The sequence below is a fragment of the Bos mutus genome, chromosome 22, assembly GCF_027580195.1.
Source record: "Bos mutus isolate GX-2022 chromosome 22, NWIPB_WYAK_1.1, whole genome shotgun sequence".
NCBI classification, from domain to species: Eukaryota; Metazoa; Chordata; class Mammalia; order Artiodactyla; family Bovidae; genus Bos; species Bos mutus.
Window position 1 is genome coordinate 15231446 of NC_091638.1, and position 14621 is coordinate 15246066.

General features: G+C 44.1%; 1 protein-coding gene across 1 annotated transcript in view; it reads left to right on the forward strand.

The window, feature by feature from the left end:
* The window catches only part of GASK1A (golgi associated kinase 1A), a 57544-nt gene extending 52079 nt beyond the window's left edge, over nt 1–5465 (forward strand). Inside the window, exons 4-5 of the mRNA XM_070360582.1 lie at nt 650–753; nt 1318–5465. Coding sequence (XP_070216683.1) covers nt 650–753; nt 1318–1528 — 315 coding nt within the window. The 3' untranslated portion in view covers nt 1529–5465. The remainder of the gene's footprint in view (nt 1–649; nt 754–1317) is intronic.
* Nucleotides 5466–14621: the final 9156 nt, after the last annotated feature.

The window sequence follows — 14621 nt, forward strand, 5'->3', positions numbered from 1 at the left end:
AACCCAGGGTGGGAAGCCGTGTGCTGAGACCATCAGCGAGGGGCTGGTGGGGCAGAAGAGCCACTGCTACTGCAGGAGGGGCAAAGTACCACCCTTTGGTACTTCCCCTTTGGGGAAGGGCTGCTCTGTCTCCCCCAGTGAGGCTGGTGTCCTCGCCACCTCCCCTTGGCCATGGAGCATAGCCATCCCAGGAGATGGTGCCCGGGACCGAGCATCAGGCCGCCCGGCCTCAGGCTCCTCACCCCTTCAGTCGCCAGAACAGGAATCAATGCCTCCACTTTGTGGTTTCACCGATGGTGCTGCCACCTGGGGCTACGCGTCCAGGTTTGAGTCAACCAGCTATTTACCAGCTGTGTGACCTTGTGCAAATTACCTAACTTTTTTTGCCTCTGTTTCTGTAAAATGGGGCTGGTATCGGTGGCTGTTTGCCCCAGGGTTGCTGGGCGGGTTCACCAGAGATGGTGCCCGGCCGCCCTCAAACAGCACCAGGTGGAAAGAGCTCACTGCTCTGTGTGGTGGGGGAACAGACTGGGTGAGGAGCAGGGTGCATTGTGTGACTGACAGCTTAGGGGCCCCTGAGCCGCTGCACCCTGACAGAGCCCTGGGGCACCATGTCCATCTTCTGTCCCTGTCCATCTTCTTCCCCGAGGTCCGGAGCAGTGACCCCACTCGTCTGGTCTACATCGATAATGCTGGCCACCTTCAGCATCCGGAGCACAAGCTGAACTTCCGGCTCCTCGAGGGCATCGATGGGTGAGCATCGAAGGGCCTGGGCAGAGGTTCAGGGATGAGCTGAGGGGCCCTGTCATAGACCCGGCGGCCTTGAACCATGGCTCCCAAGAAGTCCACTGTCCAACAGATGGAAGCTGTTTGATGAGCCTCAGGAGGATGTGGGGACTCCTGGGAAAGCTAACAGTCAGTGGGCCCCTGAAGTCCCGGATGGGCTGCCCGCTCCCCGGTATCCAGAGCACAGCACAAGTTGCCCTGCTGGGGAGTGGGTAGGCTCCCTTGCCTGGCAGGGAGCTGGCCGGGTAGCCACCTTCCCTGCTCAGTCCTGCCGCACCTCGGCCTTCCCAGGGCTTCTCCTCACTTTGCTCAGGCCAGCAGAGTGGATTCGCCCTCTTGGGGGGCTGGGACCCATCGAAAGCTTCATCCCGTGTCTGCTGTCACAGCAGAGTGGGTGGAAGGGTCCCCGGACAACTAGTCAGCAGGTGGTCCCCGGGACTTTGTGGGTCCTCAGCTGTGCAAGTTCATGGAAACTCTCTAAGCTGGCTTTTGCCCTTCTTTTCTTTCCGGGGCTGGGGGACCTTCCTCCAGGTTTCCTGAGCCAGTCATGAAGGTTCTGGAATCAGGGTGTCTACAGAATATGCTGCTCAAGTCGCTACAGATGGACCCAGTATTCTGGGAGAGCCAAGGTGGGCGACAGGGCCTGCAGCAAGTCCTCCAGACCCTGGAGCAGCGAGCACAGGTCCTGCTGCACCACATCCGGACGCACAACCTGACAGTCTTCCCGGATGAAGGCCCCTAAGCCCCGCCCATCCAACCCGCGGCCTTTCGGGCCCCACCCCACGTCCTGGAGGGACTCGTAAGCCCCGCCCACCCCCCCCCCCCCTGGCGGGACTCTCGCCTCACTGCAGGCGAGTCACTCACTACACGACCTGAGGGGATAAGCGCCCATCCTCAAGGCCACAATTTCTTGTGTTGAAAATGTCTCGAAGACAAAAGGGAAAAGTCAGAAACCAGGAAGGCACCATGGACGCCGTGGGATGTGTCGCATGCTTGGGCTGGTGGAGGAGGTCGTGGGTGTTGGGTTTTCAATCTCATCACGTTCCTTGCTGCCAGCTCAGCTGGCTGCTTATTCTCTTGCACCAATAAATACACAAGAATGTTCTATTGAACTGCTCCAGATACTGTGAAGTCATGCACTGCACGTGCACACGCAGAGCTGGACAACTCTGTGTGTGTGTGTGTGTGTGTGTGTGTGGGTAGGTGTGTGGGTATGTATGCCTGGTATGTGGACCTGCCCAGAACCGCTCTGGCTGAAGGTGAACTCAGCTCCTAGAAATGGAACCCTGAGCCTTTTGTCTCTATAGCCTTATAGCTGTTCAATTTTTGTTCATTTATGTTTTAAGAATTGCAAAAGTAATACATGCTCACTAAAAATAAATTCATAAATAATAGAAGCGTACAAGATAAAAAGTGGGAGCGTCCGGAGGGACGTTACTTTGGCACTTCCTTAACGAACTTGCAGCGGAACACTATGTTCTGCACTTGCGGTCTAGTTGACCCGGTTCGTTCTTATGACCTCAAGGAACTCCCATGCAGGGGCATGTTATATTTCATTTAGCTGTTCTCATCATGGCGAACATTTAGATGGCTCTAACTTTTCACCAATTCTGGACAATGCTGCCACGAACATCTTTGCATGATGTGCAGGTATTTCTGCCGTCTATATTTCCTGAGTGGTTAGCAGAAATGGGCTAATGGGCATTCTTTATTTTCAGAGAAACTGCCAAATTCCTTTCAAAATGGTGGTGACAGTCTACATTCCTAACCAGAGGGTAGGGGACTAATTGTTTCATTACACCTCATCATCACTTGATATTCTCAGACTTATTGTTTTTATTCATCTGATAGGGAAAGCTATTTTTAATTTTTATTTTTTACTGAAGGGTAGTTGATTTACTACCCTTCAATATTGTGTTGATTTCAGGTATACAACAAAGTCATTCAGTTATATGTATTTTTTTCTTCAGCTTCTTTCCCATTATAGGTTATTATAAGATACTGAATATTATTCCCTGTGTTATACAGTAAATCCTTGTTGTTTACATGTTTTATGTATAAAGGTTTGTATCTGTTAATCCCAAGTTTATCCCTCCCCATCTCCTTTCCCCTTTGGTAACCGTAAGTTTGTTTACTATATCTGTAAGTTTATTTACTGTGTCTGCTATGTTTACGATATCTGTTTCTGTTTTGTATGTAGATTCTTTTGTGTATTATTTTTTAGATTCCACATATAAGGGAAATAATATTTATCTTTCCTTCTCTGGCTTACTTCACTAAGTATAATATTGTCTAGGTCCATTTGTAGCTGCAAATGGAAATATTTCATTCTTTTTTTATGTCTGAATAATATTCCATTGCATTTATTTATCACATCTTCTTAAACCAATCACCTAATGATAGGCACTTAGATTTTTTCCATCTCTTGCCTATTGTAATCATGCTTCTATGAACACTAGGGTGCATGTATCTTTTGAGATTATAGTTTTATCTGAATCCCTGGAGTGGGATTGCTGGATCATATGGCAACTCTTTTTAGTTTTTGAAGCCCCATGCTGTTTTCCATAGTGGCTGTTCCAATTTACATTCCCACCAACAAGTGTAGGAGGTTTACCGTTTCTCCCCACCCTCTCCAGCATGTTATTTGTAGACTTTTTAATGATGGCTGTTCTGACTGGTGTGGGTGATATATCACTGTAGATTTATTTGATTTGCATTTCTTTCTTTAATAATTAGTAATGTTGAGCATCTTTTAATTTGCCTCTTGGCCATCTATATGTTTTCTTTGGAGAAAAGTTCTTTAAGGTCTTCTGCCATTTCTTGATTGGGTTATTTTTGTTATTGTTGAGGTATATTAGCTATTGGTATATATTTGGAAACTAAGCCATTGTCAGTTGCATCATTTGCAAATATTTTCTCCCGGTTCATAGGTTTTTCATTTTTTTTATGGTTTTCTTTGGTGTACAAAAACTTATAAGTTTGATTAGGTTGCATTTGTTTATTTTTATTTCTATTGGCCTGGGAGACTGACTTAAGAAAACATTGGTATGATTTATGTCAGAGAATATTTTGCCAATGGTCTTTTTAGGAGTTTTATGGTATCATGTTTTATGTTTAAAAAGGCTTCCCAGGTAGCACAGCGGTAAAGAATCCTCTTGCCAATGCAGGAGATGGAGATGTGCGTTCAATCCCTGGGTTGGGAACATCCCCTGGAGGAGGAAATGCCCATCTACTCCAGTATTCTTGCCTGGAGAATCCCATGGACAGAGAAGCCTGAGGAACTTCAGTCCATGGGGTCACAAAGAGTTGGACATGACTAAGCAACTGAGCATGCATACATATATTCTAAATACAAGTCCATTGTCAAATGTATGTTTTCAAATATTTTCTCTCAATCTGTGGCTTGCTTTTTCATGTTCTTAACAGTGACTTTTGAAGAGTAAAAGTTTTTTTGTTTTGATTAGGTCCAATTATTAATATTTCTCTCATATTTTATAGGGTTTTCCAAGTTGTTCTTCTAGAATTTTGATACTTTTTTATCTTTCAAGTTTTTATGGTTTTTAACTTATTGACATTAAGTTATTCATAACTCTCCCTTATTTTAAGACTATATTTATTTGGTTGTGCCCGGTCTTAGCTCACTGTGGCAAGCGAGAAATTTTCAGCTGTGCCACGTGGGATCGTTAGTTGTGGCATGTGGGGTCTAATTCCCTGACCGGAGATTGCACCCAGGCCTCCTGTGCTGGGGGTGTGGAGTCTTAGCCGCTGCACTGCCAGGAAGTCCCAACTTTTGCTTATCAGTCTTTTAATATTTGTGAAATCTGTATGATGTCACCTCTCTCATAGTATTGGTAATCTTTTCATTTTTGTTTTTATACTGCTCAGTTTTGCTAAAGGCTTATCAATTTTATTCATATTTTCACTGGTTTTTCTCTCTTGTTTTTCTGTTTTCTATTCCTATTTCTACTGCTCTTCTGATCTATAATTTCCTTCTAATCTGCTTACTCTTGGTTTAATTTGTACTTTTTTTTTTTCTTTAAGTTTTTCAAGGTAGACACTGAAGTCATCAATCTGAAAACTTTTTTTAAAACGCCTAGGCCTTTAGTGCTATAAATTGCTCTTTACTGTTAGTGGCATCTCAGAAATTTAGAATGTTGGGTTATTGTTTTCATTCATTCACATTTTCTAATTTACTTTTTGATCCATGAATTAATTATAAATGTGTTATTTAGTTTTCAAAAATTGGGGAATTTTCCCAGTATGTTTCCGTCATTGGTTTCCAATTTAATTTCACTTTGGTGAGAGAACCTACTTTTAACGTGAATCCTTTTAAGTTTATTAACTTATTTTATGCACCAAAATATTGTCTGACTTGATAAATGGTCTGTGTGCATTTGAAAAAATGAATATTCTACTATTTGGGGGTATTATTTACATATCAGTTAGATCAAATTGGTTGTCTTCTACATCTTTACTGATTAATCTTCTACATTTTTACTTACACATTCAAGTCTTTTACTTGTCAGTGATTGTATCTTCTCTTGTTGTACTAATTATTCGGAGGGAGGTTTGAAATCTTTCAGCCCCATGAGAGCTCTGGGCACTCTTCCCTCCAATCCCTTTAGGTGGTTCTTTCTTTGGCCTTTGGGAGTTTCCTCATATACATACACTGATCAATATTCAACCAAAAATTTAGGGGGGGGGAACCCTCTCCTGAGCTCTGGAACTTTCTTTTTTTTCCCCTTTATTTTATTATTATTATTATTTTAATTTTTATTTGTGATTTTTAAAAATTTAAATTTATTTAATTGGACGCTAATTAATTTACAATATTGTATTGGTTTTGCCATACATCAACATGAATCCGCCATGGGTGTACATGTGTTCCCCATCCTGAACCCGCCTACCACCTCCCTCCCTGGACCATCCCTCTGGGTCATCCCAGTGCTCCAGCCCCAAGCATCCTGTATCCTGCATCAAACCTGGACTGGTGATTCGTTTCATGTATGATACTATACATATGATACTATACATGTTTCAATGCCATTCTCCCAAATCATCCCACCCTCTCCCTTTCCCACAGAGTCCAAAAGACTGTTCTATACATCTGTGTCTCTTTTGCTGTCTCGCATACAGGGTTATCATTACCATCTTTCTAAATTCCATATACATGCATTAGTGTACTGTCGCAGCACTGTTTATAATAGCCAGGACATGGAAGCAACCTAGATGTCCATCAGCAGATGAATGAATAAGAAAGCTGTGGTACATATACACAATGGAGTATTACTCAGCCATTAAAAAGAATACATTTGAATCAGTTCTAATGAGGTGGATGAAACTGGAGCTGATTATACAGAGTGAAGTAAGCCAGAAAGAAAAACACCAATACGGTATATTTTATTATTTTTTAGAAGGGGACGACAGAGGATGAGATGGCTGCATGGCATCACTGACTTGATGGACGTGAGTCTGAGTGAACTCCGGGAGTTGGTGATGGACAAGGAGGCCTGGCGTGCTGCAATTCATGGGGTCGCAAAGAGTCGGACACGACTGAGCGACTGATCTGATCTGATAATTGATTTACAGTGATTCAGGAATATAGCAAAGTGATATATGCATATATATTTTTTCATTTTCAGATAGTTCCTTTACAGGTTTTTACAAGATATTGAATGCCTATACAGATGATCCTTGTTTATTTTACATAGTGGACTGCTGTCTATGGGGTCGCACAGAGTTGGACACGACTGAAGCGCCTTAGCAGCAGCAGCAGCAGCAGTGTGTATCCATTAATCCCCAATTCCCAGTTTATCCCTCTCCCCCATTCCCCTTTGGTAAGCAGGAGTTTGCTTTCTCTGTGAAGCTATTCCTGTTTTGTCAATAAGTTCATTTGTGTCTTTTTCTTTTTTAGGTTCCACATATAAGTGATGGACTTGTCTTTGTCTGACTTCACTTAGCATGGGCATCTCTAGGTCCATCTGTGATGTTGCACGTGGCATCATTATGGCTGGAACTTTGTTTGAGATCTCTGTTCTCCAGTACTCTGCCCTTTGAACTCCGGCTACTCTGACTACCAAGACTTTCAGCTCTTTCAACTCAGAACTCAGCCTCGTTTTCTTTTCTTTGGCCCTGTGGGCTAGAAACTCTCCTTGCAGTAAGATGGGGAAATTGTAAACTCTGCTTATTTTATTCTCACTGTGCATCATTAAGCATGCCTGATGTTTTCAAAACCACTGTTTCATATGCTTTGTCCAATTTTATAACTATTTCAGGCTAGAGGATAAATCCAGTCCCTGTTACTCTGGACTGGAGCAGAAATCCTAACATCAGCTCTTGACTTCATGACTTCTCCCACTCTTCTCACTCTGACACACTCTCTGCCCAACAGCTATCTTTTCTTTTTTTAAAAAAAAAAACTCTCTCTTAAATTTTAAAGTCTGATTACGTCACTTCCTAGCTTAACAATCTTCAGTGGCTCCCACTGCTCCAGAATAGAGCACAGCTCTGGCTTGAGCACAGCTGACACAGCACTGCATGGTATGTTTCATGCTCCCCTCTTCAGCTTTAGGTACCTCCAACTCCTCCTGTTGCTCTTTGACCTCTAGCTTTATTACTATGGTCTCTGGTGCCTCAGGGCCTTTGCATATGCTATTTCTTCTGCCTGAAATTCTTTTCCCATATCTCTGCCATCTCTAGTTAGATAACTCTCACATCCTCCTCAAAGAAGTCCTCCATGACATCTCCAACCAGAATATGTTTTCCTGCCGTCCTTTCCCAGAGCTCTCAGTTCTTTTATTCTACCTTCCTTTTCACTGATTTTTTTTTACATCTTTGCATGCTTATTTAATCAGCATTGGACTTCTCCGCTGGACTTTAAGCTCCAGGGGATGGCAGATAGTGTCTGCCTTGTTCTCCACTGCAGCTCCAGGATCTGGCACAGGGCTCCATACAGGGTGATGAGCGAATGAATAACGAAGGAAAAGCACAGTGGAGGCTGTCCACAGCCCCTCACCCCTCCACCCCAGCCCTGGTACAGTGAAAGCTTCTTGAGAAAAGTGCCTGGGATTCTCCATCTGAGATCCTTCTCCACAGATGTGGTGCAGAAGGAGGTTCTGAGACTCCTAGAAGCAGTTCCTGCAAAACGGACAGGAGATGAAGAGTAAAAGCCTCCATTCGCACCCCTCTCACACAAGATGACTGGGAGGCAGATTCTCCTCAGTCTCCAGAGCTTGCCAGTGGGACCCAACCACTGATTCCCACAGCGGTGGTGTGATTAATAATTCCCCCATATTATCTTTGTTACCTCCCTGTATCACTTCCCCAGCCCTTGGCTAGAGCTTCCTAGTATTGTCTCTCAAACTGCTTTCCCTCAAATTCTTATTTTGGAGGAACCCGACTTAAGAGAATGATACAGCAAATGAAGGTCATAGGGGAGTGACAGATTCCTGTAGGTGGGGATGATCCAAATCATCTATGCAGCATCCAGTGTGTTCCCTGGGCTTCAGAAGTCTGACGTTGGAGAAGGAATAAAGGAGGGAGCTCTCTGTGCAAACCCTACAGGCAGGAGTGGGAAACGAGCAGGCTGTATTGGATTTCCTTCCCTGCCCCAGGAATGGAATGGCTTTTCTGCTCCAACAAGCTGTCTTTGATTTGTTTCAAGAATTCTCCTCCCTCATCTTCAGGAACGATCTCCCTTCTCTGAGCGTGATGACCCTTCACATGCCAGTGAGACAGATCACCTGCCCTTCAGGTCATGTTGCTGACATCAGCCTTGGTACTCTTCCTGCTCTTGCAAAATGTTTCTTTCACAAGCCAGGATCAAGTTCTTGACAGAAGAACAAAGTACGGAACACAGTAAGTTCAAGGGTCTGGCCTCCACTCTCCCACCTCAAATCAGGCCCAGGACTGGCAGTTTCTCCTGTGAACTAGAGAGTGGGTGATAGCGGTCTGATGAGAGCAGGACAGACAGACATTTTCCTCCAGAATTCTTTAGAATGTCTTTCAGATGATTGTCCCCTTCCCGCTTGGCTATGAATCAGGTAGATTTAGTCAGGCTAGAAGGGTTTTTCCAAAATTAAAGGAAGCAAAGCCAGCAAGCCTTCAGCCTTGTCTTTGATGAATGGAACTTGGCCCAGATGCCTTCTCTGAGGTTATATAGTCTGAAAACACACACTGAAGATCCACCCTGAACGCTGATACATACCCCAAATGACGTATTGCACAGAGTATTTGCTGAAGGAAGGGAACTGTTGAAGTCTGATCTTCCCCCTGTAGAAGCAGAGACCCAGAGCTCCCCTGAGCTTCAGTGGGAGACTCCCATCTGTGAGCAGGGCTGTTCCACGTAGCGTCTGGGTGAAACTCAACTTGCCTGTAGCTGGACCTCTGCCAATCAAGTACTGTCCTCGTCAGCAGATATTCTCTGGCTAGAATTTGTATGTGGTATGCCATGGATTGTTTAGGTAGTCTGAAAAGAAAAAAAATAGTCTCATTGGGTAACTAAGCAAGTGAGCTCACCCGGGGCATCCTTGCAAGGCAGAGCCGTTATCCGTCTTGCTGAATTTCTGAGGCTTCACCTGTATGTAATGCATTCTTCAGTCATACTGCCTCTGGACAGTGGATCAAAAATTGGTGAAGCAGATGGAGGTACACAGCAGAAACCAAGTCAAGGACGACAGACAACTCTGGAGTCCCATGAAGGGCTGGCTCATCCAGAGGTTGCCCTAGATAGAGTCAGTGGTAAGTGAAGTTAGTCATTTTCACAGAAAGACACTCCAGGAGAAGTGAAATGGACCACAGGAAGAAAAATGAAAGAGGAACACTTCCAATTAAAAAAATATATATATTTATTTTATTTAGTTTTGGCTGTGCTGGGTGGGTCTTCATTGCCGTGCGCAGAATTTCTCTAGTTGCGGAATCAGGGGTTACTCTTGAGTTGGGGTGCACAGGCTTCTCATTGCAGTGGCTTCTCTTGTTGCAGAGCATGGGCTCTAGGCACTTGGGTTTCAGTAACTGCAGCACCTGGGCTCAGTGGTTGTGGCTCATGGGCTTAGTTGCTCTGCAGCATATAAAATCTTCCCAGATCAGGAATCGAACCCATGTACTTTGCACTGGAAGGCAGATTCCTATCCACTTCACTGCTTTGGCTAAGATATGGACACCACCACCACCACCACCCCCGCCCTGACCTACTCTCCTGCTCCCTGTCTCTACCCACCTCCTCCTTGGAAAGAGAACTTGCTAAACTTATGGGTCAGAGCCTGACGTTCACTGAGACATTAAACTTAGTGAAAATGCATGTCCCTGAATTCTTTCCTGCTGGAAGAAACAACTTGTGGTGTGTAAGCAGTTGCACATATATGAGAACACATCTACAGTATAAATTTCTAGCAGGGGGATTTGTGAGTCAAGGTAAGTGTATTTAAATTTTTAAATTTTGATAGCTGTTTGTGAATTGTCCTCCAAAAAGGCTGCATCTCATGGCAGGGACTGCAAATAATCTACCCAATATCCATTCACTCTAACTCCCTTAATAATAAAAACATTACATTTGGGGGTCTTCCATGCTGATGGAGTGGCCAATGAGATGTAAGTGGAAGTTTTGAATGAGACTTCCAGGAAAGTCTTTTTTTGCTTCCTGTTCTTTTTCCTCTTCCTATATGGATCTCTGTTGTGATGGTAGGAGCTGCAGCAGCCTTCTTATGACCTTGAGGATAGGCAACATGTACTAAGGATGGGGAATCAAGAAGGCCAAATGAGTCTGGGTCCTTGAAAGCCCTGTTAGAGCTTTCAAACAGCTCTGGGCTGTTTCTCAGACTTCAGCAAACAAAGTCTTAATTGTTTTAAACTACACCAGCCTTCCCTTGTAGCTCAGTCAGTAAAGAGGTAAAGAATCTGCCTGCAATGCAGGAGACCTGGGTTCAATCCCTGGATCAGGAAGATCCCCTGGAGAAGGAAATGGCAACCCACTCCAGTATTCTTGCCTGGAGAATCCCATGGACAGAGGAGCCTGGTGGGATACAGTTCATGGGGCCGCAAGAGTCGGACCCAACTTAGCGACTGTGTGTATGTATAGGCTGCCCTCTGCTGCTAATAGCCCAATGTAGTCCCTAACTTATTCACATTGATTTATATTCTCATCTGTAGTGTACGATAGTACCTCTTCCCTCATACCACAGATGGTAAGTCATCTACTAGATATTACATCCTACCCTATTTTTGGCATTTAACTAATTTTTTATTGAAGCATAATTGACATACAAAGTTATATTAGTTTCATGTGTACAGCATAATGATTCAGTATTTGTATATATTGTGAAATGACCACAATAAGTCTAGTTAATATGCCTCACTATGCATAGTTACAGAATTTTTTTCTTTTGATGAGAACTTTTAAGATCTACTGTCTTAGCAAATTTCAAATATGCAGTACAGTATTATTAACTGTAGTCACCATGCTGCACATTACAGCCTCATGACTTATTTTATAACTGGAGGTTTGTATCTTTTGACTCCATTCACCCATTTCACCCACCTTCCATGCCCCAGGCTCTGGCAGCCATCAGTCTGTTCTCTGTGTCTAGGAACTTACTGTTTTTGTTTTTTTTTGGGGGGGGAGGGGAGGGAGTCCTGGATTTTACATATAAGTGAGGTTATATAGTATTTGTCTTTCTATGTCTGATTTATTTCACTTTGCCACTGGTCCCTATTTTTAACTCTGTAGTTTCCAGCAAAATTATCCTTCAAGTAATTCAGGGCATCAGGCAGGAAAAAGTGAAGTAAATCACTGGGTTGGAGATCTCAGGAGCAGCCATATTCAAGGTGTGTGTGTGTGTGTGTGCACAGGCCCGCTCAGTCGTGTCTGACTTTTTGTGGCCCCGTGCACTGTAGCACGCCAGGCTCCTCTGTCCATGGAATTCTCCAGGCAAGAATACTGGAGCGGGTTGCCATTTCTGACTCCAGGGGATCTTCCAGACCCAGGGATCAAAACCATGCCTCTCGTGTCTCCTACATTGGCAGTGTCATTACCACTGTGCTACCTGGGAAAACCACCCTATACGTTGTAGCCCATAGGCTCCTCTGTCCATGGGATTCTCCAGGTAAGAATACTGGAATGGGTTGCTATGCCCTCCTCCAGGGGATCTTCCCAACCCAAGGATCGAACCTGCATCTCTTGTCTCCTGCATTGCCAGGCGGGTTCTTTACCACTAGCACTGGGGTGACTGCAGCTATTTGAGTAAATGAGACACCAGAGAAAGACAAGCAGGTGACCTAGGATGATTGTATAGGGTGTGGGGAGACTAGTTTGCTCAGTTAGGCATTTCCCAGGTATGTGTACTGAAAGCACTGTTTTTTCTATGCACAGGCATTTGCTGTGCCTTGCTTCTCTCTCACATTCAGAGTAAAATCTTCTGGAAGCCTGGATGGGCAGGATAATTTAGGTAACAGTCACTGGCAGGAGCAAAAGGAAAAGGGCAGTGTTGGGGGAGAGAAGATGAAAGAATGGGATGATGCTGAATTTGGCAAATTTTACATCTTCTTCCAAAACTGAAAGTTTATTAAAGGCAATCATTTGAGCTTCAGTTTCAGGAAGGTACTAGAATACACAGAAGAACTATACAAAAAAGATCTTCATGACCTACATAAGCACAATGGTGGGATCACTCACCTAGAGCTAGATATCTTGGAATGTGAAGTCAAGTGGGCCTTAGGAAGCATCACTACGAATAAAGCTAGTCGAGGTGATGGAATTCCAGCTGAGCTATTTCAAATCCTGAAAGATGATGCTGTGAAAGTATGCACTCAATATGCCAACAAATTTTGAAAACTCAGCAGTGGCCACAGGACTGGAAAAGGTCAGTTTTCATTCCAATCCCTAAGAAAGGCAATGCCAAAGAATGTTCAAACTACCGCACAATTGCACTCATCTCACACGCTAGCAAAGCAATGCTCAAAATTCTCCAAGCCAGGCTTCAACAGTATGTGAACCGTGAACTTCCAGATGTTCAAGCTGGATTTAGAAAAGGCAGAGGAACCAGAGATCAAATTGCTAGTATCCGCTGGGTCATCAAAAAAGCAAGAACTCCAGAAAAAACATCTACTTTTGCCTTATTGACTATGCCAAAGCCTTTGACCGTGTAGATCACAATAAACTGTGGAAAATTCTTCAAGAGATAGGAATACCAGACCACCTGACCTGCCTCCTGAGAAATCTGTATGCTGGTCAAGAAGCAACAGTTAGAACCAGACATGGAACAACAGACTGGTTCCAAACATGAAAAGGAGTGCGTCAAGGCTGTATATTGTCACCCTGCTTATTTAACTTATATGCAGACTAAATCATGCGAAATGCTGGGCTGGATGAAGTACAAGCTGGAGTCAAGATTGCTGGAAGAAATATCAATAACCTCAGATATGCAGATGACACCACCCTTATGGCAGAAAGTGAAGAAGAACCAAAGAGCCTCTTGATGAAAGTGAAAGAGGAGAGTGAAAAAGTTGGCTTAAAACTTAACATTCAGAAAACAAAGATCATGGCATCCAGTCCCATCACTTCATGGCAAATAGATGGGGAAACAATGGAAACAGTAAGAGACTATTTTTTGGGCTCCAAAATCACTGCAGGTGGTGACTGCAGCCATGAAATTAAAAGACGCTTGCTCCTGGAAGAAAAGCTATGACCAGCCTAGTGAAGTGAAGTGAAATTGCTCAGTCGTGTCCGACTCTTTGAGACCCCATGGACTGTAGCCTGCAGGCTTCTCCGTCCGTGGGATTTTCCAGGCAAGAGTACTGGAGTGGATTGCCATTTCCTTTTCCAACCTAGACAGCATATTAAAAAGCAGAAACATTACTTTGTCAACAAGGGTCCATCTAGTCAAGGCTATTGTTTTTCCAGTAGTCATGTATGGATGTGAGAGCTGGAATATAAGAAAGCTGAATGCCATAGAATTGATGCTTTTGAACTGTGGTGTTGGAGGAAGACTCTTGAGAGTCCCCTGGACTGCAATGAGATCCAACCAGTCCATCCTAAAGGAAATCATTCCTGAATATTCCTTGGAAGGACTGATGTTGAAGCTGATACTCCAATACTTTGGCCACCTGATGCGAAGAACCGACTCATTAGAAAAGACCCTGATGCTGGGAAAGATTGAAGGTAGGAGGAGAAGGGGGTGACAGAATGAGATGGTTGAATGGCATCATTGACTCAATGGACATGAGTTTGAGTAGGCTCCAGGAATTGGTGAGGGACAGGGAAGCCTGGCATGCTGCAGTCCACGGGGTCACAAAGAGTCAGACACGACTGAGCGACTGAACTCAACTGAACTGTGTTTTTTATAGTTATCTTTTTCCCTCGGGAGCATTTAATTATCTCTACAAGTCAGTATACAGCAGGGGAGACTCACAAAAGCCCTGATTATTTGTTGTTGTTCAGTCGCCAAGTCGTGTCCGACGCTTCACAACCCCATGGACTGCAGCATGCCAGGCTTCCCTGTCCCTCACCATCTCCCAGAGTTTGCCCAAGTTCATGTCCATTGATTATACCCCCTGCTTATCTGCGGGGAGTGCTCTCTGTGGGAGGAGAAGTGGAATGTCCCCTCAGCAAACAGGCTTGGTGAGCCCAAATATTAACAAAACGATGTAACATGTCATCAGTGAACTGGGCAGATATAACCTTGAATTAAAAACATACACCGGAGAAGGTTTACAACAATTCTGTTTTCTGAAAAGTAATGATTAAATTTCTAAAAGCATATTTTTCAAGCCCTCAAAAACCTTACTCTATGGCCTTAGCCAGAGAAATCAGCCCGGGACTAACGACTGAGTAGAAGGGCTCT